We start from the raw sequence: 26,128 nt of genomic DNA, 5'->3' as shown, positions 1-26,128 counted from the left end.
GGCAGTACTTCCAAGCAGTAACTGGCCAAGATGAGTTGCTCTGTTTTTTATGAGTGGACAAAGCTGTTTGAGGAGTTTCTCATAGAGAGTAATAAAGGCTAAAAATAACAATGAAAAAATAACAATGACTTGCTGGAGGTGAAGGTGCTTATATATTTGTTTACAATTGACAAATGCAACAAAGGTGGTAACCAGCTTTTGTGTGATGATGTGTGTCGGTAAAAGTTGACAGTCTTAAGAAAGTTGACGGAGAAGTGCAAGTGTGACACTGCCTTTACTGTTGTGTGTACATTCCACCACCCCTTGTACTGCTTATGTTCCATTTTTTTGTTTCAGTTTATATATTTAATGTGCTTTCATTCATTGTTTTCTTATCCATATGGGTTATATACATGTTTTTTCTCAATTTATAAGGGGTTGGGAGAGGAAATTCATTGTGTCCGGATTTTTCGGGTATCCGCCGGGGCCTTGGCTGGTATAATCCAGATACGCGGGCTTTTACTGTAATACTATCTTCTATAGTGCTACCTTGAAATACAAGCTGCCTGAAATATGTTCTTTGAGATACGAGCTAAGATTTGGTAATTTTTTTATTTTTAGAATACAGGGAACCCTGCTTAACGAACGTTCACACAACGAAATTTTGTTAAAACGAACATTTCCTTTTACTACCATCTGCTCTTATAACGAACACCAAACTCATTTTAATGAAAGTTTATCCAGGTAATTTTTTCCAAGTTTGAAAGCCCCGCTGTATCACACAAGCCGACTCTAGCGCCTCTCGTGGACAAAACGCGCACCATTCACTTCCTCTAGTTCAAAACTATAACATTGTCAGCAGCAGCTCGTCTTCCCTCGCTCAACATGCTACCAAAACGCCCTGCAGTGTCGCCTAGCGTTGCTAAGAAGACCAGGAAGTCTCTTACTCTCGAAGTGAAGCTGGATATTATTCAGAGACATGAGAGAGGGGAGAAAACTAATAGCATCGCTCCACACAATGGCTTGATTCCATCTAGTGTCTATTATTTTCAAGTCAGCAGACTCTATTAAGAAGGCTGGTGAGACCGTATCTTCCTTGCAAGCTAAAAGAGTCACTTGAACTCATGACTCTGCAATGAATAAAATGGAAAGCCTTGTGGAAATGTGGTACATAAGTTTTGTATGTGGTACAATGATGCGTCCTTTGTTTACATTCCACAGGTTGCCAGTTAGTGTCTTTCCCACTCCACTCTCCCTCCCTTCATAAATTTAAGATCATCATTATAAAGTTACATACATACATGCGTTAGTGTACATTATAATGACTTAAATTAAACTGTTTAAATGTTTAACTTCATAATTTTTACTTTCATTTAACCTTTCATTGTACTACGATGCACTCACTTTGTTTACACTCACTTTGTTTACTCTTAATGGAAGTTTAAGTCAGGGGTTAAACTTGTCATAATTGGTTCGCTTAATGAAAATTTGCGCAAAGAATGTTATTTCTAGGAACAAAACGCGTTCGTTAAGCGGGGGTTGCATGTATAAGCATAATTTTGAGATATGAGTTATGCTTGGGGATGTTGCTGCTATAGTTGGCAGCTCAGTGGATCGGTCCAGTCTCAACTGAGCTAGTATCAACGTGTTTCTCATGGATCTCATGCACTGTGAATGTTCTCATAATTTCCACACTATCTACTGACTTTGTATTTTGTTCAGAGAAAGTGCAATTTTGATTTGTTTTTAATCCCCTTCCTTACTGCAACCATTATCAGTGTAAACAAACAGCCAGTTTTTAAACGTGTTAGTAATTACTAATACCAATGTTGCTGTTTCATGGTATGTCCTGTTTTTAAATGATGGTGTTGTATAACCTAACATTAAACACTAAAGATTCCTTGAATAATTGTTGTTGTCTCCTACTCCTCCCGAACAGAGACACCAATGTTATTTATGATTCAGATGTGATTAAAACATCTTAAAAAATTTGGTAATATGTCAAAATGTTTCCTTGTAAATGGAAAATAATGGCCATCATAGTAAAGAAGAGATAATGGTATTTATAAATGAGCGTGTTTGGACTCCCTTACCGTGGTGAATTTTGGGTTTGTTTTGTTGACGTTTACAGAAAAGTCAGTGAAGTCTCCACTTGCTCAACATGTCTATCATCTTTACAGACTCCAGTGTTTATGGGATTTTAATGTGATAAGTATAACATTTTAGTGTTCATGCCTTCAAGCATCAATACATACACACAAAATGCGGTAGCAATTGTATTTTGGGAAACTGACAGTGGCTTAGGGGCTGGAAGGGAAAGTAACATGTATGTGCCTGGTTATGTTGCCTCAATCACCTGTTTGCCTTGGCTCCTTTCACTCCAGTTCAATTCCTCTATGTTAGGTTATGTTAGGAATAGGAATGTAACAACTCAAGGGGGGTGCAGTTGGGGATTAAGGGATTATCTCATCTAGCTGGTTGGCCCAACCTACTTGTGGCATGACTTGACAACTATATAGGGGTAAGAAACAGATGGGCCAAACAACTGCTGTCATACCACCCCAATAAATTAATATACAGTAAATAGATATAGGTATAGAAGTAACATGAAGTGGAAGAGTAGGCTATATATTTGCAGGAAGTGTATTAATAGGAGTGTTGAACTGTGTTCTAAGTGTTTGGCAATTTTTTCTCTTATTTGGTCACATTACATTATCTTTTGCTAATAGATTCATGAAATGCAAATTACATACACCTACAGTATATTATTAACTTTTGTACTAATTAATACATATCTTGTTTGCATCCTTAACAAAAAACTAGTTACCATTAATAAATGGAAGTGAATGTTAGTAGTATTTTGTTGTTGTTGTTGTTATTGTTCTTGATCTGCTGCATTATGAAATGTCACGAAATCTTTTGGAGCATATGTGCTGTGTTCCCAGGTAGAACTGAAAATAACGAGATAAATAATATTATCTCTTCTCCACAGGCGGCAGTGTTCCTGGTTACCTACAGCTTCTTGCTCGCATGCTAGGTGTCATTGGCTCTGTAAATGGAATCTTAATTCCAGTTGTTAGCCCTGTGAGAAACAATGCAGAACTGTATCATTGCAAGAAAGGCTGCCTTGCACTGAATGTGATGGCAGTTTGTGATACCAAAATGTGTTTCACAAATATTTCTAGTAGTTGGCCAGGAAGTGTCCATGACAGCTGCATTTTTTTTCTTTTTTTTTTTTATAATTCAAGACTAGCAAAAATTATAAATAAAGGTTATACATGGTACTTATTTTGAGATTCAGGATACTCAATTATAACTTACTTGTTGACACCAACACTGGATCCCCAAACTGAACAAGAAATTAGATATAGCGCATCACATACAGGCACACTCAACTCAGTCGAGAGATGCTATGAGGTGTGGAAATGGCAGTTTTACAGTATTGAGGCACTTACGTACAAAAAAAAGACAAATAAGAACATGATTATTGTTACAGCAGTACTGTATAATATTGCTGTGAACAACAGCCTGCCTGCTCCAGAATCTATGCCAGAACCTGTAGAAGTACAATAGTATGTTCTTTTGGAAGAAGCAACAGTTAGGGCACTGCATGGGAGGATTATAGAGCAGTGGTTTTTAACTGTATATATGTATTGTACTAAGACAGGTGTTGGGAAACTACAGCCTACTAAACTAATTTGTGTGGTTCAGCAAATATTACTAAATTTGAAAGAGAAAGTTAATAAACAATGACAAATAATATTGTGAGCATTTTATTTTCTTCCTGCAGGTGCATATGCCTGGAAAAGTGGCTTCTTCTTTAAGAGACTTTCATTTTATATTTCAAAACATTAATAATTTTGGGTTTATATAGTATGTATCCCTATAATATTATGATTTTTTTTTAATGTGGCCATAGCACTGAAAAGTTTGGCCAGCCTTGTACTGAGGTGTGTGTTATTATTTTTCAAAGGGTAGAACATATCCTTGATCTGATAAGTTAGTGCTACCCAATTTTTTCAATCTCTGGTTTAGTGACTGAGTTACCATACTCCATTTGGCTACATTCAGTTTTCATTTGCTTAACCCTTATAGCCCGTCATAACAGGAGGGAGCAGTTTCAAGATATGTATATAAAAAACGGGTAGCAAATGTTAGAAAAGTTCCTCGAGTCCTTTTTAGTGTTTAATCAAATTATTATAACAAACACTGGGACATTTATATATCATAAGAAAGCTTAGGAATTTCTCTTTTCTGTGGTTTAATCATTACTGAACAAACATATCATATATGCAAGAAAAAAATCCAACAATGGTAAAAAGAAATTAGAGCAAGATAAATTTAGAAAGGTATTCTTTTATTGCCTTAATTTTTTTTGCAAAAACACTTCAACAAAGTTTATCAATCATATCAATTAAAAAATAAGAAGTTTTCCTTTGATATATTGCATTCATTATTGAAAATAAAGCAGGAAAGTAAGCAAAATGTAATATAATGAAAATTCAACTTCTCGTGGTCAGAATCAAGCGTCACCACATCCTCCTTATCTGACTCCATCAAGCCAGCACCACACACTCTTATATAACCCAATAACTTTTCCTTTGATATACAGCATTCATTATGGAAAATAAATCAGGGAAGTAAGCAAATTGTAATATGAAAATTCAACTTCTTCGCGGTCAGAAACAAGCGTCAATACATCCTCCTCAGCAGACTCCATCAAGCTAGCACTACACACTCTTATCTAGACCAATAACGAGATAAGAATAATGATTCCAATATTGTTATGCATCATAACATGTTTCTGAACTTCTTACTTATCCTTGGAAATACACGTATATCTTATATTTCACCATGAAATACATAAAAAAATTTAAAATACAGCATACTGACATTAGCACTCACCATCCTCACACTTGGCGCCCTCACCCCTACACAAACATATCCTTGTGAAGGCTGGTATGTGATTGGCTAAGTGTCCACCATCTTGAAAACAATGGACCAATGACAGGCCTCGATATATGACAGATAGCCTCAAACATAAATAAACCGTGCGGCATAAAAGAAGCACGGTATTTGAAAAGTACCATGATCATGCCTGATGGGGTCTAATGTAAGAGCCATGATTGTGCCTGACAGGCTATAAGGGTTAAAGTTTCCATGCAGTGTGGCAGTGCTGCACGCTACCATTGGGTAATGTAAAAGAATACTAGTGAGGCAGACTCTTATTATCAACATTTTACAGTTAACTCTCGATTTACGTGATAGATGTGTTCCAAGAGGCATCGCGTATATAAAAAATCGTGTAAAACAAACATGTAATTCTCATAAGAAACAATAGGATGTGGTCCCCGAAAAATTTTACAAAATACTCTATTTATTTGGCTAATTAAATTAATATGTTTATTATTTACCATTCTAGATACTAGAAGTGTATTTAAAGTAAAGGAAAAAGCAAGAAATAATAAGAGAAAGCAAAAAATAATGAGAAAACAACAAAACACTCACTGCGTCACTGCCTTCACCACTCACACCACAGTCAGTCACCATCTTCCTCTGAGCTTTACCACTTTATCAAAAATGCACTTATCAAAATAACCCCATATGCAGAAGAAGATGAAGGATGTTTTGGGGCCATCTTGGTGAATTATAGGCAGATTGAAGAGATTCCGTCTGTACTCACTGCTGGCAGACTGCACATGAGGCACGAGAAGAGTGGGAGCTGGATCCAAGATTCTTTAACGTCAGAGCAACCTCCTGCCGTGAAATGGCATCCATGAGCGCTTAGAGGGACAGTAACGAGGTTGCTCTCAGGTTGCTGGTAACACCACCTCTCCAGGTGGTGTTACTGTTTTATATATGCATTTATGTTCACAAAACATCATTTCTACACTTAACCCTCGGCTATCGCGCCCAATTGGGGCTGAAATAGCTGCGCTATAGCTGAAAACGCGATAGCCGAATTGATCTTGGCGGGAAGGCGGTTTTGGCTAATGAGCGCTCAGATATCCCATGACGTTATGGCTCGGCGCGCGATAGCAGGCATCTGAGGTCGCGATAATGAAATTTTAGCAGCTTTTTATGGGTGCGTGATAGCAATAAAATGCGATAGCGGAAGTCGCAATAGCCGAGGGTTGACTGTATTAGCTTTTTACAAACCTTTCCCCCAAGAAAGGATTGTTTTGTGATGCATAAAGTGAAATCTTACATGGAATACCAAAAAATAAAGCAGAGATGAGATCGCCCACAGACGAGGCGGAGACTCGTGGCGACTCGGCCGCTTCTTCTTCTTCTTGTGACCCTTTTAGCTTGCGTGTTGTCTTTCACCATGATATTTATGTTTCCATTCCTCTATTACCTGTTATAATGGATATCATATCTTAGTATTCATATACGCTCATGCCATGAGGATAACCTCAACTCTGTGGCACTGAGTGATAGTGAATTACTAATGAAATACAGCAGTATTTCATTAGTAATTCACTATCACCTCATAGCAATCTCGTTACCATCCCTCCAAGCATTCGTAGATACCATTTTGCGGCAGGAGATTGCTCTGATGTTGTTAAAGTTTCTTGGATCCAGCTCCTGGCAGCCAATGAACACTTTTAGGCGGGCTACCAACCTCCACCCACTAACAACGAATCTTTGTGGATGCTATTTTATGAAGGTTGGTATATGAGCAGGAGGTTGCTATGGAGGTTGTCTGTACCAACATAGAGAACAACTTGCTTCTTGGATCCGGCCCCAGAGCTCTCACCTATCGGCCAGTTGCGGAACTCTGGCGCGCACTTTGAAATTGTGTCTGGCGTTCAGTTTGAAAATGGGGTTGGGCCAAATCGCGTATGAGCAAACTGATCGTGCAAATTGAATTAATTATAATATTTTTTCTGTAGCGTTATAACAAAAACGCGTAAATCAAACATGCATAAATCGAGTTACCTGTATTTGGGAAAATATATGTTGAGTATGTAGATCTGGCTACAACTGGCCATTGCTTTGGAAATTAATCCACCTAATGAAACCAACCTACCCTAACCTAGGTTAGACTCCCCTGCAACCAAAAAATCCTGGATTCACCCATGTTACTGTGTAAACAGGTATTTTCTGGATACATTTGACAAATGAAGGTTATTTCTGTGCTTGTTCCTCTTTTATTAAAAAGAAAAGTCTATTACATCCTTCCCATCATCTTGCACAAAGTCCAGCAGCTTCTTTAATTCTTTGGGCCGCAGCAGACCACCCACCCCTGCACCAATTTCAAGGTATGCCTTCTTGCCTGTCACCATGAACGTGATCGCCATACTGCCATATCTCACTGGACTGGCTTCTCTGTCACCAGCTCCAGCAGGAAAATGTTTTGAGACTCAGCTAGTGGAGCTCCTTTCATCAATGCCATAATGATTCTTAGTTGGTGAGCACTGGTGAGACAAACAAATATATTTACACAGTCAGAAATTATGTATATACTCATCAGCTGATCGGCTTGGGGTGAAAAATGCATCTCCAGAGCTGCCAACCTGTGTGGAAAGCGACGATGGTGTTAGGTTTTACCAACACCACGTTGTGTCTCCTTAGCTAAGTTTAAAAAACTCAATTGCGAAGTTAGTAAGAGGAAGCACAACATGGGGGTTGCTGATGGTACTTACTAACACCAATGTTTTAAAAAATCGGCTGAAAGTGTTCCCCCCCTCATATCGCAATGCGAGTGTTGGTCCAAGAACAAAGTGATGAAACAATGTTACTGTCCCAAAAAAAAAGTTTGAAGCACTGAAGGACAGACATTGGATCAGTTTCATGGTGTGTAATAATCCCAGGATGCACATTAGTAAATTTCTGTTTCAAGTGTTAGTAAATTTCTGTTTCAAGGAAGGAAACACATCTGATCACTTATTAGCAAATAGGTCAGATAAGAGATTGAAACATGATGCATTGGGATCGGGTAGCCCTGAGGCAGAATCATCACCAGACTGCTCTCCCTCACTTACTGAAAGTGTTTCTGCACAAGTAATACATATTGTCAATTTCACTGTCTTCTATCTCTTTTTTGGGATCATAATCTGAATCACTTTCATCTGGAGAGTCTTCCAGTATATCATCACTATCTATTTCATAGTTACGATGATAATCACCATTGCTAGACGAGGAATCAGACACCGTGATCTCTAGCTAGAAGCGATAAATCTCTCTCAAGGCAGACAATAGAAAACTGATGTTCTCTGGTGAACTATGGGAATAATATTTACTTTCAAACAAAAGAATAATGACTGGCTTTAGTTTCTGCATGAAATACGAACCCTATATTGATTGGCTAATGGGGGGAATGTGGTCTTGTGATATGGGAGTGGCTAAAAATAATGCCTGAAGCATTAGTTTTTGTTTAGGCAGGAAGTTCCTACCACGTGGGGCCTGAAAAAGACAAAATCTGCACTTAGGGTTTGGTGATACACTATGTATTAGTGTGGTATGCATGTACCACGGCCATAATGCATGGTACCATGAGGTCACTTCTGCGTGTGGTACGCTTATACCACAAAACAGTCTTGCAGTAAGGAAGGGGGTTAATGTTTATGTGTAAATGATGCCTGCATCCTTTCTTCCCTCCTCCTCCTCCTCCACTATTTACCACCATTAGTAAATTAGATAAAGTATGCATGTGTATATAACTGAAAAGGCAAAACAAATTTCTCCTCTCTGCTGACCACCTCCTCCATCAACGCTTATCATAGAAGGGGGAGAACAATGTAAACAAACCTCTATGGCTATGGCAGTGCAGCCTCTATTCTCTCTCTCTCTCTCTCTCTCTCTCTCTCTCTCTCTCTCTCTCTCTCTCTCTCTCTCTCTCTCTCTCTCTCTCTCTCTCTCTCTCTCTCTCTCTCTACTTAAAATTCCATTTATTGAATAATGTTTCAGGATCGTCAACAAGCTCTTCAGTGATTATTACAGCACCCAGTCTTCTGTGAGTGGCTATATTTGTACACTCTAGCTGATCGACAGTTCCAAGTGAAGATTGGGAATGCGGTAGAGAAATGTCCTGTGGAATCCACCCTCTGAGATAAATATACTTTATAAGAGTAGTTTATCTGTTTATATTATCTTTTGTTATGTTTTATTCTGTTTCTGTGCAATGATTATTATTTATAAGTACCTTTTTCTTACCAGAAAAAAAAAAGGTTTGCTCTTTTTGGGGAGGCTGGCATGAATTAATGGCATTTCTGTGCATTTCAATGGGAAAATTGTTTTGAGATAAAAGCTTTTTCAGATACGAGATTCATCATGGAATGAATTAAACTTGTTTCATCGGTTGAATCAGCGTTTATTCGAATCGTGAAACAATTTTTCCCATAAGATACTTAAGAATTCGGGGGGATAGGGACCAACCTTCAGCCTAGACACCCTCAAAACATCACTATAACCTTTAAAGATCACTAGCTTAAACTAAATCAGTACTATTAAAGCCTTCATTTATATGTAACTTCTTTATTAAACACATTAGGGTGCTGTACAGTACATTTTTTTGAAATAAAAACACTTGCAATGGTCTTGCGGTACTTGTCCCTGTTCTTCCAAATTGTTGATACTGTTCATCTAGGGACACCCATTTGCACTGCAATGACACTGTAAGCTATACCTGCCTCACACTCTCTTATAAGCTCAAGCTTATCTTTGAAAGGCAGGAAATTGTGCTTTTTAGGGCTGGGGCTGGAGGTGTCTTTCCACTGTCTTGAGTCAGATGAAACAAACCATTTTCCTCTAGTTTTAGTCAGATTAAGACCTATGGTTTCTAATTAACACTTTTATAATAAAATTAATTTTCTTGTTAATTGCAATGATGCTATAATCTCAAATCAATAGAATCTTGTTAAGTAGATGTAAAAATATATTTGTATATATATATTTTTTGTCCTAGCCTAACAGTGAAAAGTTTTTCAGTTGTTTGTTTACATTTGTTTGGGACTGCGACATTCCAAGGCAGAACTTCCAAGGAACAACTGGCCAAGATGAGCAGCTCTGTTGTTTATGAGTGGACAAAGCTGTCTGAAGAGTTTCTCACAGGGAGCATTAAAGGCCAAAAATAGCAACGAAAAAATAGCAACGGCTTGCTGGGGGTGAAGGGGCCGCCATGTTCGTTTACAGTTGACAAACGTGACAGTGGCGGAAGCGAGCTTGTGTGTGATGACCAGCGTCGACAAAAGTTGACAGTCTTCAGAAAGTTGCCAGAAAAAGTTGACGGAAAAGTGCTAATGTGACGCACAGGGTAGCGTTGGTTTACACTTCTGCCTGGTGGGCTGGTGGCGGATTTGACCGGGTGGGTGGCACTCGAGATATGAATGTCGAATTGGCGAGTCAGTCGGTCAAATCTTGAGGATTGGGTATTAACTGAGTTCGAATTGGCGATAATTCGAACTGCCAACTGTTGAATCATGAGTATCCCCTCTATATCCTCACTATCCATCTCAGAGTTATGATAATCATCATCAATGGTACACGAGAAGGTAGATGCCATTATCTCTAACTAGAAGAGAAATATAAGTCTCTCCAAGGCAGATAATAGAGAATTGATTTTTTTGGGTGGACTATGGAAACATATATTCAACAGAAAGAATAATGATTGACTTTAGTTTCACCTCCTTTGTCACGTCAGCAATGTCCTTCAGGCAGTCATTAAATGCTTGTTAAGGGTGCCACTGGGCTACATGGGAGTTGGCCATTACACCAAATGGAAAGCTATATCTTTAGTTCACTATTCCTGCAAGACAAAATTTTATTATTGTATTCATATTAACCCCTTCGCGCCGGATGTTAAAAAAGCCCGCCTGTATGATATACGGGTGGTAGTGCTCTGGCCAGCTGGAAACTCGTGCAAGCTTGTCATACTTGTCGTCTTTGTGTATTATGCTGCTATTTTTAGTCACTATATCGCCGAGGAGGAAAGTGGGCGCTTCTCTCTTCGGAGAAAAGAGAGAGAGAGAGAGAGAGAGAGAGAGAGAGAGAGAGAGACATTTGCTAATATTTTAGACATAAGCGGGAAGCATGTAGCTTATCTTTCGAGAGGAAGAGGAGGAGGAGGAAGGAGAGGAAATGAAGGAGAGAGAGAGAGAGAGAGAGAGAGAGAGAGAGAGAGAGAGAGAGATTAGAAAATTTGTTGTTTTTGTATTTGTGTGTGTGTGTGTGTGTGTGTGTGTGTGTGTGTGTGTGTGTGTGTGTGTGTGTGTGTGTTCACGAATGTTACAAGGTGGGACGCATGTAACTTATCTTCGGGAGGAGAGGGGAGAGGGAGAGGGAGGGAGGGATGGGAGAGAGAGAGAGAGAGAGAGAGAGAGAGAGAGAGAGAGAGAGAGAGAGAGAGAGAGAGAGATGGGAACAGTCTATGCCATTGGGTAATTTTAGACACAAGGCGGGATGCATGTAGCTTATCTTTAGTGATTGATGGAGACAAGGATGGTGGGAGGAGCACTAGGATTTCAAGGACAGCATACGGCGTGTGTAGTTGGTATCCAACACACTATACGGGACATCTGAACTGAAGAAAGCTCAGAAAAGAAATATGACGCCTACGTAGGCGTCACCGTATTTGCTACTGGGGCTTCATGACGCCCACATAGGCATCACCATATTGAAGGGGTTAAACAATACACTTAACCCTCGGCTATCGCGCCCAATTGGGGCCGAAATAGCCGCGCTATAGCCTAAAACGCGATAGCCGAATTGATCTTGGCGGGAAGGGGGTTTTGGCTAATGAGCGCTCAGATATCCCATGACGTCATGGCTCGGCGCGCGATAGCAGGCATCTGAGGTCGCGATAATGAAATTTTAGCAGCTTTTCTTGGGTGCGTGATAGCAATAAAACGCGATAGCGGAAGTCGCGATAGCCGAGGGTTGACTGTAATGACGCTTTTATATCAACATTAGGTGTAGAATGAGACAGATTAGATTATCAAAATACTTTTTTTGCATTATTAAGAGAGAATAAAGTACCAAATAAGGGAGAGTGTGTATTAAGGGGACTGTCCGGTTGGGCTTAAAAAAAAATAAATAAATAAAGTACGTGGATAATTTTTTTTTTCACTGGTAGATGACTATTAGACGATGTTACTTTAGTAGTTACAAGCAAATCGAATCATAGATAACTGCACGAAAAATTTAAAAAATAAATTTTTTGAAAAGAACTTTACCCTATAAATTTTGTCACCGGAGCGCAGATCTCAATTTTGCCGGTACATATATGAAGTATGTGGTATAACAAAACTTTCCATCTCATAGAATTTTGAATTTTTTATTTTGATGGCCATTATGATTATTTTTTTCATTTTTTTTTTTTGTATAAAATTACATTGCGGCACAGAAATTGTTTTTTTCCAAATTCTACGAGATGGAAATGTAGCAGCTTCATTGAGGTTCAAAATGATACCTCAAAATTGAAAATCGGTTGAGAAATGTGGGAGAAGATACTATTTGAATGATAAAAAAGTGAAAATTGAGAAAGGCAAAAAATTCCAGAGATGTCATTTTCGTCCTCTATGACCCTGTACATTTATTTGGGTTGGATATTTTGTATTCATACACCACCATGTACATATATACGTTTTTTAGACATGTTTAGAATACTCTGTAAGACTCATGGCACCTAGCCATGACGTATTAGTTGCTCAAAGGCGAGGGTGTCTCCCATCCGTGCATGGTCGGCACAACTTGTAATTTCCTCTTGCACCATTTGTTTAGACATTGTGCAGTACAGAAGATGTTTTGAAGAGGTAAAATTATTTCCAGCAGGACACACCAGTACTTATCCTGGTGTAAGTGAATCATACATCTTTGTAATAATGATGAAAGTCAAGTAAGTCATTGCATCATGTACAACCTATATTCTGAAAGGTCTCATCTCATACAGTATCCGGGAAAAAAAACACACCATCTTAGCAGAAATCGGCCATTGGATATATCAGGAGCACTTCGATGACGCAAAATTCGTGTCATCATGTTGAATGGGTATTGGTTGCCTGAAGGACATTGCTGAGGTGACAAAGGAAGGGACAAAGGTAAGGGATTGTCAGAGTCATAGACTACCTCCACACTATTGCTACCTCTCCATAGATCACAGGTTTGCCTTCTTTCTCTAACACAGCTCCAGCTTCTTACCCTCTCTCTCTGTCTTTCTCTCTCTGTTTTCTTTATGAATTGGCATGTTTCTGAAATTACTTCCAAAATTCTTCTGACTTTTGTTCCACATGTCTGATGAGATAGAAATTAAGGCATGATCTCTATAGAAAAGTATTCCCCCATCCGAAATATGGCATCTTAGCAGGGAAGTGCAACCCTGCCAAGTGCCTGATACCTGGCAGGCTCACATCTGATGCAGTCTTGCTATAGAGTATAGCCTGCTGCAAATTTGCCATATGGCCATCCTCACAGCCAATCCAAGACAGTGATTTGCAACATAAACAGGACTTCTTGTAGAGAGAGAGAGAGAGAGATATCAGGTGCCAGGTAGCTGTGTTATTTATATTGCTTTTGCCACTTGTTATGTTCACCAGTTAAACGGGTAAGATTGGCATCAGGGAGCCGGTGAACAATAACAATAAAAAAAAAAAACACTGCAGGTTCAGCTGGTGAGGAAATGCAAAGGGGGCACTTTAAAAAGCTATTTTAATAACCCAATAATGAAACTGACACACACAGATATAACATGAAACATGAAACTAACATATACATAGATATAACATGAAACATGAAACTAACATACACATATACATATAACACAGAAATAAATACAACAATAAAGAACCCAACTTAATACCTAACAATAATACTAATCATATATGGAGGCAATGTGGAAAAAACGGACGAGGGAAAGTGATACTTATGCGGTGCCGCAGTGGTGAAGTGCTGGGTGATGGTTGATCCCACAGTAGTCCAAGAGGCATTTTGTTCACTGGTTGAGGCCTGGACCTCGACTGACTTTCCAGAAAGCCGAGCTTGCTTTAACACTGCCGCTGGAGTCGAATGGGGCCGCGTGAATCCAACTTCGGTACAGTAGCAGGGCTTCATGAGACGGTGATGTGGAGGGTTCATGAGATGGTGGCGTGGAAGGTTCACGAGACGGTGACGTGGAAGGGGAGGTGGAGAAGTGGCGAACGAGGTAACAAGCGGAGGAGGTGATGGTAGTGGAATATGTTACAGGCAGGCTGTAACACACTGCACTGATACACAATTTGCTCATTATATCATTTAGAAGAAAACCTAGCCCACTTCATACTAAGTTACCCTTAATCAAAAGAAGAAAGAAATGAAATTGTAGACCTTCAAAAGCTGGTAAAATATCGTATTTGATGGTTCATAAGACGCACCTTTTCTCCCCAAAAAAAGTCTCAGGAAATGGGCTTGTGTCCTATGAGGCCAAGGTTCAGTACTGAGGCAATGGTTGGTGATCAATGTATTGTAACAGGCTATAAAATCAACACCACAAAACAACTCTTTCTTCAAAGATAATATATAATAGGTAATATTTATCGATAATTCACATAGAATGACACTAGTCAGGAAGAATTTCCATACATGACATGAACCAAAACAAAATACATGATTGGTGATCTTGATCTTGACGTGGGCAAGACTCACTGCATTCTTTACAGTGTTACTCCTTGAGGTAAGACACACTTTCACATAGTTAAAATTGCACCTGTCATTTAACATTCTCACCTTACATACTTGTAAAAGAAAAAAAATATGATTATTAGGTCTGTAGTCTCTCAGTCAGTGCTGACGCCATATGCCAGGTATGTGTTTACATCTCACAACAAGATTGGTACATAAGCTACTAACAATTATTAAAGTTTTAAATGCAAAATACTGGGATTTAATAATGATCTAAATGCGAGTCTTCAAATGGCAGATTAAATCCCTCACTTCATATTCAGAGTTTAAATCCGCTCATATACCTTTTTTTTTTTTTTTTTCATTTCAATGTCTTCCGAAACTGGATGCGTCTTTTGAGCCCATGTGTCTTATGAGCCATCAAATGCAATACTTCATGGAGAGAGAGAGAGAGAGAGAGAGAGAGAGAGAGAGAGACGCCAAGAGGTTTGTTTACATTGTTCTCCCCCCTCCGAGATAAGCGTTGGTAGAGGAGGTAGGGGGAGATAGGAGAAATTTGTTTTGCCTTTTCAGTTACGTACACATGCATACTTATCAATGCATAAAAAATATATAAAATAACAGAAGTTTATGTAGTGTTCTTACCTTGGAGACGGACGTTTTTGGTTAATGGTGATAAGTGGTGGAGGAGGAGGAGGAGGGAGGGAGGAAATGATGCATGCACCATTGACACGTAAACATTAAACATAAACTGCACTTCCTTTAGACAAAAAAAGTCAGCAAATAGTGTGAAAATGATGAAAGAACAATCACAGTGCATGAGATCCACAGGAAACGCGTAGATACTAGCTCAGCTGAGGTTATACCGATGGGCTGAGCCACCGCCTTCAATGGCAACATCCCTGAGCATGATTAGTATCTCAAAATTTTGCTGGTAATGATCAAATTGTAGCTCGTACCTCAAAAAATTTGTATCTCAGGCAACTTGCATCTCAAGGTACCACTATATGTATATATATATATATATATATATATATATATATATATATATATATATATATATATATATATATATATATTTTTTTTTTTCTGTATATATATATATATATATATATATATATATATATATATATATATTATTTATTTATTATTATTTTTTCTATGTAGGGGAGAAGGCCAGCCAAGGACAAAAAAAAAAAAAAAAAAGGAAATATAAAAAAAAAGACCCACTCGAGTGCTAGCGCTCTAAAAAGTGGGAAAGTGTCAGCAAATGCCTCGATACCTCCCTCTTAAAAGAAGACAAGTTGTAGGAAGTCAGAAATACAGATGCAGGGAGGGAGTTCCAGAGTTTACCAGTGAAAGGGATGAATGATTGAGAGTACTGGTTAACTCTTGCATTAGAGAGTTGGACAGAATAGGGATGAGAAGAAGAAGAAAGCCTTGTGCAGAGGCTGCAGGAGGAGGGGAGGCATGCAGTTAGCAAGATCAGTTGGCATGAAAATAGCGATAAAAGATAGAAAGGGATGCAACATTTCGGTGGTGAGAAAGAAGCTGAAGACAGTTAGTCAGAGGAGAGGAGTTGATGAGATGAAAAGCTTTAGATTCCACCCTATCTAGTAAAACTGTGTGACTGGAACCTCCCCAAACATGTGAAGAGTACTCCATACAAGGGCAGATAAGGCCTTAATATAGAGTAAGCAGTTGGAGGGGCGAGAAAAACTGGTGGAGACGCCTCAGAACACCTAACTTCATAGAAGCTGTTTTAGCAAGAGATGAGATGTGAAGTTTCCAGTTAAGATTATGAGCAAAGGACAGACTGAGGAGGATATTCATTGTGGAAAAGGGAGACAGTTGAAATATCGGAAGTCAGACATTCTATGGTGTCCCTGTGTGATCTGTTGACTTCCTGAAGGGTTGGTCGTCTCTGAAAGGATGTGGAAAGATGTAAGGTGGTATCATCAGCGTAGGAGTGGATAGGGCAAGAAGTTTGGTTAAGAAGGTCATTAATGAATAATAGAAAGAGAGTTGGTGACAGGACAGAACCCTGAGGAACTCCACTATTAATAGATTTAGGAGAGCAACAGTGGCTGTCTACCACAGCAGCAATAGAACAGTCAGAAAGGAAACTTGATATAAAGTTGCAGAGAGAAGGATAGAAGCTGTAGGAGGGCAGTTAGGAAATGAAAGCTTTATGCCAGAGTCTATCAAAAGCTTTTGATATGTCTAACGCCACAGCAAAACTTTCACCGAAATCTCTAAAAGAGGATGACCAAGACTCGGTAAGGAAAGCCAGAAGATCACCAGTAGAGCGACCTTGACGGAAACCATACTGGCGATTAGACAGAAGATTGTGAAGTGACAGATGTTTGAGAATCTTCCTATTCAGGATAGATTCAAAAACTTTAGACAAGCAAGAGATTAAAGTATTGGATGGTAATTTGAGGGATTGGAGCGGTCACCCTTTTTAGGAACAGGCTGAATGTAGGCAAACTTCCAGCAGGAAGGAAAAGTAGTAGATAGACAAAGTTGGAAGAGATGGCCAGGCAAGGTGCAAGGACAGAAGCATATACTGTATATATATATATATATATATATATATATATATATATATATATATATATATATTTATATTTATATACAGTGGTACCTTGGAGTACGAACGCTTTTGATTACGAATAACTTGGATTACGAATAAAAAGTTTTTTTTTTTATTTTGCATTGGAGGACGAACTTTGCTTTGGAGTGCGAACAAACACGGTCAACAGATTGTGCTCAGCACTGTGCAATCAGCTGACTGCATGCTGGGGCACCATGCTGCCTCAGTGCCTCAGGAGTGTTGTTTGCAGCTGTTTGGTTGTTGTTTTGTAGTGCTTGGGATAATAATATTTAGTGTTTTTAGTTATTAAGATCATTGCCTAGCGTAACAGCACACATGGTCACGAGACATACAGACAGACGTATGGAAGATTCTAAAAGATCCGAGGGGAAGAGAGAGTATCCAGCTCATGAATTATAAGCTTTAACCCATATAACCCGTCAGACACGATTGTGGCTCTTCGTTAGAGCCTTTCAGGCATGATCTTGGCGCTTTTCAGAAACTGCGCTCCTTTATGCCGCACAGTTTGTTTATGCTTGAGGCTATCTGTCATATATTGAGGCCTGTCATTGTCCCATTGTTTTCAAGATGATGGACACTTAACCAATCATGCATCAGCTTTTACAAGGATATGTTTGTGTAGGTGTGAGGGTGCCAAGTGTGAGGATGGTGAGAGCACTTATGTCAGTATGCTGTATTTTAGCATTTTTTATGTATTTCTTGGTGAGATATAAGATATACATGTATTTCCATGGATAAGTAAGCAGTTCAGAAACCTATTATGATGCATGACAATGTTTTAATTGTTATTGGTTTAGATAAGAGTGCGTAGTACTGGCTTGATGGAGTCAGCTGAGGAGGATGTGTTGACGCTGGGTTATGGTCAAGATGGCCCCTGACCATGACGGCCCTCCATGACGGCCCCCCCTGACGGCCCCATGTTTACCACGACAGCCCCACACTACAGACCACGGCGGCCTCAGTTTCTTTTTTACCCGTAAGATAGTTTTAAATTATACTTGTTAAAGAGCATCTTATTCTAAGACAGATTGTATTAATAAATCAGTTGCTCCCCACTCCTTCATCCCTCCCCATCCTTCCCCATCCTTCCTCATCCAGTGATAGGTACTGTACCATGTAGTACCGTACGTGAGTGCTTTTAATCACCGCAATAATGTTATCGTGTAATGTTTATCAGAAAATTGCATACTTGTTGATACAATCTGTCATAAATGTAAGATTGCAAAACATAATATTAAAACATTTGGTATTTAGCCAAGTGGCACCTCCAGCTGCTGCAGCAAGCCAGCAACAGCCGTCGTCACCTCATAAACAACACAATGGACTAACGCGTGCCTCACAGAAATTTTAAAATCATCTTACGGGTAAACAAAACCTTAAAATGCATATGTGTATATAACATTTTCTGCTAGATATGCATGTTCTCTTAAACTCTTTTAATATTTACGTATATGCACTATATGTGCAAGGTACAGTACACCGGTGTACCAATACGTTATGGTTTTTAACGCTCCATACTATAAAACACTATCTCAGGAACGTTGAGTTACCATCCATGGTTAACGTGTTAACATAATGAAAGAAATAAGGGGACAATAACCTAAAATGGGGTATGGGGTCGTCATGGTAAACACGGGGCCGTTGGGAAAAGCTGTTGTGGTCAGGGGCCGTCTTGACCAGGAAACGTTGACGTTTGTTTGTTTCTAACTGTGAAGAAGTTGAATTTTCATATTATAATTTGCTTCCTTCCCTTATTTATTTTCCATAATGAATGCAGTATATCGAAAGAAAAGCTTATTGGCTTATATAAGAGTGTGCAGTGCTGGCTTGATGGAGTCACATGAGGATGTGATGACGCTTGTTTCTGACCAAGAGAAGTTGAATTTTCATTTTATTACATTTTGCTTACTTTCCTGCTTTTTTTCCCTATCTTTTATAGTTATAGCATAATAGTAGTAGTAGTAATAGTATTAAAAAAGTAAGAAATTAGGTGGAAAATATAATTTTTTTTGGTCTTGGGAGGTGGTTTGGAATTAATTATAATTTCTTCCATAAGAATACATGTATTTTGATGCTTTGGAGTAAGAACGTTTTGGAGTAAGAAAAAAAAATTGAACGCATTAAGTTCGTATACCAAGGCACCACTGTATATATATATATATATATATATATATATATATATATATATATATATATATATATATATATATATATATAGTGATACTCTGCTTAACGAACTCTGTGAGCCTCCTCCTCGTCTGTGGGCGATCTCATCTCTGCTTTATTTTTTGGTATTCTATGTAAGATATCACTTTATGCATTACAAAACAATGCTTTCTTTGGGGCAAGGTTTGTAAAAAGCTAATAGGAATATATATATATAATTTTTTTTTTAACCCATGTGGTATGTTGGGGACCAGTCCAGAACGCATTCCCCCTATTTCCATTATTTTCTATGGGAAAATTACGTCCGCTTAACGAATTTTTGCTCTACAAACAGTTTTGACACCCGCTATCCTGTTTGTTAAGCGGAGTATATATATATATATATATATATATATATATATATATATATATATATATATATATATATATATATATATATATATATATATATATATATATATATATATATATATATATATATATATATATATATATATATATATATATATACAGTAAGGTCCCGAGTTACGTCAGAGTTACGTTCCTGAAACATGACGTAAGTCGATTTTGTACATAACTTGAGTTTTTGTACTTTCAAAGCATATTATCGAATTTTCAACCAATCATTTTTTATGGTTATTCAGGTAAGTAAAAGGTTATATTGTTATATTGGTATATTATTTACAACTATGTAGAAATATATTGATTAGGGCCGCGAATGCAAAGGACTGCAGGTTGCCGAGAGGGGCGGCCTGAGGCCGCCATGAGGGTTGGTATGTCGAATGTTGTGACGCCCAGGGCGAGACAGCTGGGAGCTTTGTGGAGTGCGGTAGGAGTAGAAGCATTATATAAGTAAAACGTTATATTGTTATATTATTTACAAGTATGTAGGAATATGAAACACAAGCTTGTTTTTGTTGTTGATTAGGGCCGCAAACGCGAAGGACTACATATTGCCAGAGGGGTGGACGCCTGAGGCCGCCAGGAAGGTAGGCAGGTCGAATGTTGTGACGTCCAGGGTGGACAGCTGGGAGTGTAGTGCAGTGTGGTGGGAGTAGAAGCGTGGGCAGCGGAGCAGGAAATGCAATAGGAAAGGGCAGTAGGGATCAGCAGAGAGGTGCAGACGGTGCAAGTGACCTGCAAGTGTCGTGTGGCCCAGACGAAGGCTCCGGAGTTGTTATTGTTGTGATAGGTGCGCGAGCCCTCAAGATCGTCAACCTCCCCGTTGTCATGGTAATGGGCTTCCCATTTTCTTCTTCAGTCCCTTATACACAGCTGCTGCCTCCCTTCTCATGTCTTTTAATTATGCCCACTTTTTCTTGTAGCGTAATGGTTTTCCTTTTCTTAGCATCACTGCTATCACTCAGGAGTTTTCTTTTTGGTGCCATTGAGCAAGATACTAAGATAGTCAGCAAACGCAGATGTAGGAACACTCTTACCAGGGGCGACGGTGTGGTGGAACTGAGGTACGTAGAGTGTTATTGTATTCAAGCGTGAGGTGGGTGGTGTGGTGGATAACCACTAGTGACGCCTGGGGGCCAACAATAACAATAAACCCCGCGCTTTACGATTTATAAATTTTCAATTTTTTAAATCTTGAATTGCCTTATAGTGGACTGACGTAAGTGCGAGTTTGATGTAACTTGAGACCGACGTAGCCCGGGACCTTACTGTATATATATATGCAGAAAACCCCCGCTAAATGAAGTGGTTACGTTTCTAAAAAAAACCTTTGTTAAGCGAAACTTTGTTAAGCGAACCGATTATAAGAAGTTTAACCACTGACTTAAACTTCCATTGATAGTAAACAAAGCGAGAGTGCATCATAATAAGGTGACAGTGATAGGTTTAATGAAAGTAAAAATTATGAAATTAAACATTTAGGCAGTTTAATTTAAGTTATTATAATGTACACTAATGTACGTATGCATGTACGTAACTTTATAATGTTGATGATCTTAAATTTATGAAGGGAGGGAGAGTGGAGCAGGAAAGACACTTAACTGGCAACCTGTGGAATGTAAGCAAAGGGTGCATCACTGTATCACGTCATACAAAACTTATGTACCACATTTCCACAAGGCTTTCCATTTTATTCATTGTAGAGTCACGAGTTCAGGTGGTTCTTTTAGCTTACAAGGAAGATACAGGCTCACCAGCCTTTATAGAGTCTGCTGACTTGAAAATAGTAGAGACAGTAAATGGAGTCAAGATGGTGGTGAGCAATGCTATTAGTTTTCTCGCCTCGTTAGGCGATCGTTTGTTAAGCGGCGTATTACTATACATGTGTGTGTATATATATATATATATATATATATATATATATATATATATATATATATATATATATATATATATATATATACAGGCAACCCCCTTTTAACGAAGGTTCACACAACGAAATTTCGCTATAACGAAGGTTTCATTTTACTACCATCTGCTCGTTTAACGAACACCAAACTCGCTTTAACGAAATTTTATCCAGGTAATTTTTTTCAAAATTTGAAAGCCCCACTGTATCATGCAAGCTGACAGGCTTTTGAATACATCATGAGCTGCTGGTACTAAGGCCTGCCTCAGGAGAAATCCTGAGACACCTGTAGCATAAAGATCAAGATCAAGCCTCTCGTGGACAACACAGGCTCTGCCGATACAAAGGCCTGACTCAGAAGAAATTCTGTGTCACCTGTAGCATCAAGATCAAGATCAAGATCACACGCACCACTCACTGCCCAGTCAAAACATAACAGCGTCACCAGCAGCTCATCTTCCTTAGTTCAACTTACCACCAAAACACCCTGCAATGTGGCCTAACGTTCCTAAGAAGACCAGGAAGTGTCTTACTTTCGAATTGAAGCTGGGTATTGTTCACAGACAAGAGAAAGGCCAGAAAAAAAAATTGCTTCCCACCATGGCTTGACTCCATCTACTGTCTACTATTTTCAAGTCAAGAGACTCTATTAAGAAGGCTGGCGAGACCGTATCTTCCTTGCAAGCTAAAAGAACCACCAGAACTCGTGACTCTACAATGGATAAAATGGAAAGCCTTGTGGAAATGTACATAAGTTTTGTATGCAGTACCATGATGCGCACTTTGTTTACATTCCATAGGTTGCCGGTTAGTGTATTTCCCGTTTCACTCTCCCTCCTTTTATAAAGTTAAGATCATCAACATTATAAAGTTACGTACATACATACATTAGTGTACATTATAATGACTTAAATTAAACTACCTAAATGTTTAACTTCATAATTTTTACTTTCATTAAACCTTTTACTGTACTACGATGCACTCTCACTTTGCTTACTTTCAATGGAAGTTCAAATCAGGGGTTAAACTTGTTATAATCGGTTCGCTTAACGAAGTTTCGCTTAACGAAGTGTTTTTTAGCGGGTTGCCTGGGTTGCCTGTATATATATATATATATATATATATATATATATATATATATATATATATATATATATATATATATATATATATATATATATATATATATATATATATATATATATATATATATATATATATATATATATATATATATATATATATATATATATATATATATATATATATATATATATATATATATATATATATATATATATATATATATATATATATATATATATATATATATATATATATATATATATATATATATATATATATATATATATATATATATATATATATATATATATATATATATATATATATGCATGCAGTAAGTCCTCGTTATACGGTACATATGAATTCCTTAACACCTTACCGTAAATCAAAATTACCGTACACCGAACCCATTATAACATCTAATAATAGGGAATGCGTTCCAGCACGTTAAAAAGTCACCCCTAGAGATATGAAAATACATGATAATGTAAAGTACTGCACAAAGGAAATGAACAGAAAATGTTTTTATTTACCATTCACTCGCCATGTATTCTATCAGATAATGTCCTGAGGCTAAGGGACAGTAGGGATTTCTGCCCTTACTCATGATATCCAAAAAAGAAAAACATGCCATAAGGATTTCACTTGTGTTCAGTGGGAAATGCAGGAATAGACTGATTGTTATGGTGGCGCTAAGGTACGATATAAACAAAACACAAGCGGATACCATATCTATGAATTATTTTTACCTTAAATAGAATCGAGGGTGGTAGTTACTAAACACCGTAACTGAATTTACTGGATAATGAAGGACTTCATATACACTCATGCCATGAGGATAACCTGGACTCTGTGGCAGTGAGTGCTAGTGAATTACTAATGAAATATCGCGGTATTTCATTAGTAATTTACATCACTGCTGTCACTAAGGAGTTTTCTCTTTGGTGCCATTGAGCAAGATACTAAGAACTTGAGTCAGTAAACGTAGAAGTAGGATAACACTTGCCAGGGGCGACGGTGTGGTGGAACTGAGGCAGGGTGTTATTGTATTCAAGCGTGAGGCGGGCGGTGTGACGGGTAACCACTAGTGACGCCTGGCGGCCAACAATAACAATAAATCCCGCGCTTTACGATTTATAAATTTTCAATTTTTTTAATATTAAATTGCCTTATAGTGGACTGACGTAACTACGAGTTTGACGTAACTCGAGACCGATGTAACCCGGGACTTTACTGTGTGTGTGTATATATATATATATATATATATATATATATATATATATATATTTTTTTAATCCATGTGGTATGTTGGGGACCAGCCCAGAATGCATCCCCCCCTATTTCCATTATTTCTTATGGGAATATTACGTCTGCTTAACGAATTTCTGCTCTACAAACAGCTTTGACACCCTTTATCCAGTTCGTTAATTACTGTATATATATATATATATATATATATATATATATATATATATATATATATATATATATATATATATATATAATATATATACAGGCAACCTCCATTTAACGAAGGTTCACACAACGAAATTTCGCTACAACGAAGGTTTCATTTTACTACCATCTGCTCGTTTAACGAATACCAAACTCGCTTTAATGAAGTTTTATCCTGGTAATTTTTTCCAAGTTTGAAAGCCCCGCCGTATCACGCAAGTCGACAAGCTTTTGAATACACTAGCAGCCTCAAATACTAAGGCCTGCCTCAGGAGAAATCCTGGAACACCTGTAGAATCAAGATCAAAATCAAGATCAAGTCTCTCGTGGACAACACGCACCACTCACTTCCATAACAGCGTCAGCAACAGTTCGTCTTCACTCGCTTAACTTACCACCAAAACTCCTTACCATGTGGCCTAGCATTCATAAGAAGACCAGGAAGTCTCTTACTCTCGAAGTGAAGCTGGATATTATTCACAGACACTAGAGAGGCGAGAAAACTATAGCATTGTTGGCCACCATCTTGACTTCATCTACTGTCTCTACTATTTTCAAGTCAGCAGACTATTAACCATTTCGCGCCGGATGTTAAAAAAGCCCACCTGTATGATATACGGGTGGTAGTGCCGCGCGCCCGAGCGCGGGAAACTTGTGCAAGCTTGTCATACTTGTCGTTTTTGTGTATTATGCTGCTATTTTTTAGTCACTATGTCGCCTTCGAAGAGGAAAGTGGACGCTTCTCTCTTCGGAGAAAGAGAGAGAGAGAGTGACATTTGCTAATATTAGACACAAGCATGTAGCTTATCTTTCGAGAGGAAGAGAGGGAGGGAGGAAAGGGGGAGAGAGAGAGAGAGAGAGAGAGAGAGAGAGAGAGAGAGAGAGAGAGAGAGAGAGATTTGCTAATATTTTAGACACAAGCGGGACGCATGTATAGCTTATCTTTCGATAGAGAGAGAGAGAGAGAGAGAGAGAGATGGGAACAGTGTATGCCATTGGGTAATTTTAGACATAAGGCAGGACACATGTAGCTTATCTTTTGTGATTGGTGGAGACAAGGATGGTAGGAGGAGCACTAGGATTTCAAGGACAGCATACTGCGTGTGTAGTTGGTATCCAACACACTATACGGGACAACTGAACTGAAGAAAGCTCAGAAAAAAAATGACGTCTACGGAGGCCTCACCGTATTTGCTACTGGGGTTTCATGACGCCCACATAGGCGTCACCGTAGTGAGAGGGTTAAGATGGCTGGTGAGACTGTATCTTTCTTGCAAGCTAAAAGAACCACCTGAATTCGTGACTCTACAATGGATAAAATGGAAAGCCTTGTGGAAATGTGGTACATAAGTTTTGTATGCGGTACAATGATGTGTCCTTTGCTTACATTCCACAGGTTGCCAGTTAGTGTCTTTCCTCATTCACTCTCCCTCCCTTCGTAAATTTAAGATCATCAACATTATAAACCTACGTACATACATACATTAGTGTACATTATAATGACTTAAATTAAATTTAACTGCCTAAATGTTAAACTTCATAATTTTTAATTTCATTAAACCTTTCACCGTACTATGATGCACTCTCGCTTTGCTTACTCTCAGTGGAAGTTCAAGTCAGGGGTTAAACTTGTTATAATTGGTTCGCTTAACGAAGTTTCACTTAACGAAGTGTTTTTAGGAACGTAGCCCCTTCCTTAAACGGGGTTTGCCTGTATATATATATATATATATATATATATATATATATATATATATATATATATATATATATATATATATATTCCTCTTCTGTCCTATGCATCACTTTAATCTGTCTATCATCTACTTAGGATCATTGCTTTGTGATTTTATTGTTTTACAAGGAATGTTAACTAACTGACCCTCATGTAATTTACTTAAAAAGTGAGTATACATCTT

The 26,128-nt window shown here is 38.3% G+C and overlaps 1 protein-coding gene across 3 annotated transcripts in view; it reads left to right on the top strand.

Annotated features, from left to right (window-relative positions):
* LOC123500131 (YY1-associated factor 2-like) overlaps positions 1 to 26,128 on the top strand; it is a 292,440-nt gene that overhangs the window by 94,741 nt on the left and 171,571 nt on the right. Inside the window, exon 1 of one of the 3 annotated variants that reach the window (XM_045248797.1) lies at positions 18,000 to 18,167. The exons of the other annotated variants lie outside the window; for them this stretch is intronic. Coding sequence (XP_045104732.1) covers positions 18,085 to 18,167 — 83 coding nt within the window. The 5' untranslated portion in view covers positions 18,000 to 18,084. Of the gene's footprint in view, positions 1 to 17,999; positions 18,168 to 26,128 lie in introns of those variants that run through there. 3 annotated transcript variants of the gene reach the window in all.

The sequence above is a fragment of the Portunus trituberculatus genome, chromosome 50 (assembly GCF_017591435.1).
Source record: "Portunus trituberculatus isolate SZX2019 chromosome 50, ASM1759143v1, whole genome shotgun sequence".
Classification (NCBI taxonomy): Eukaryota; Metazoa; Arthropoda; class Malacostraca; order Decapoda; family Portunidae; genus Portunus; species Portunus trituberculatus.
The sequence above is the reverse complement of the archived record's forward strand: the minus strand, read 5'-3'. Positions and strand labels throughout refer to the sequence as shown.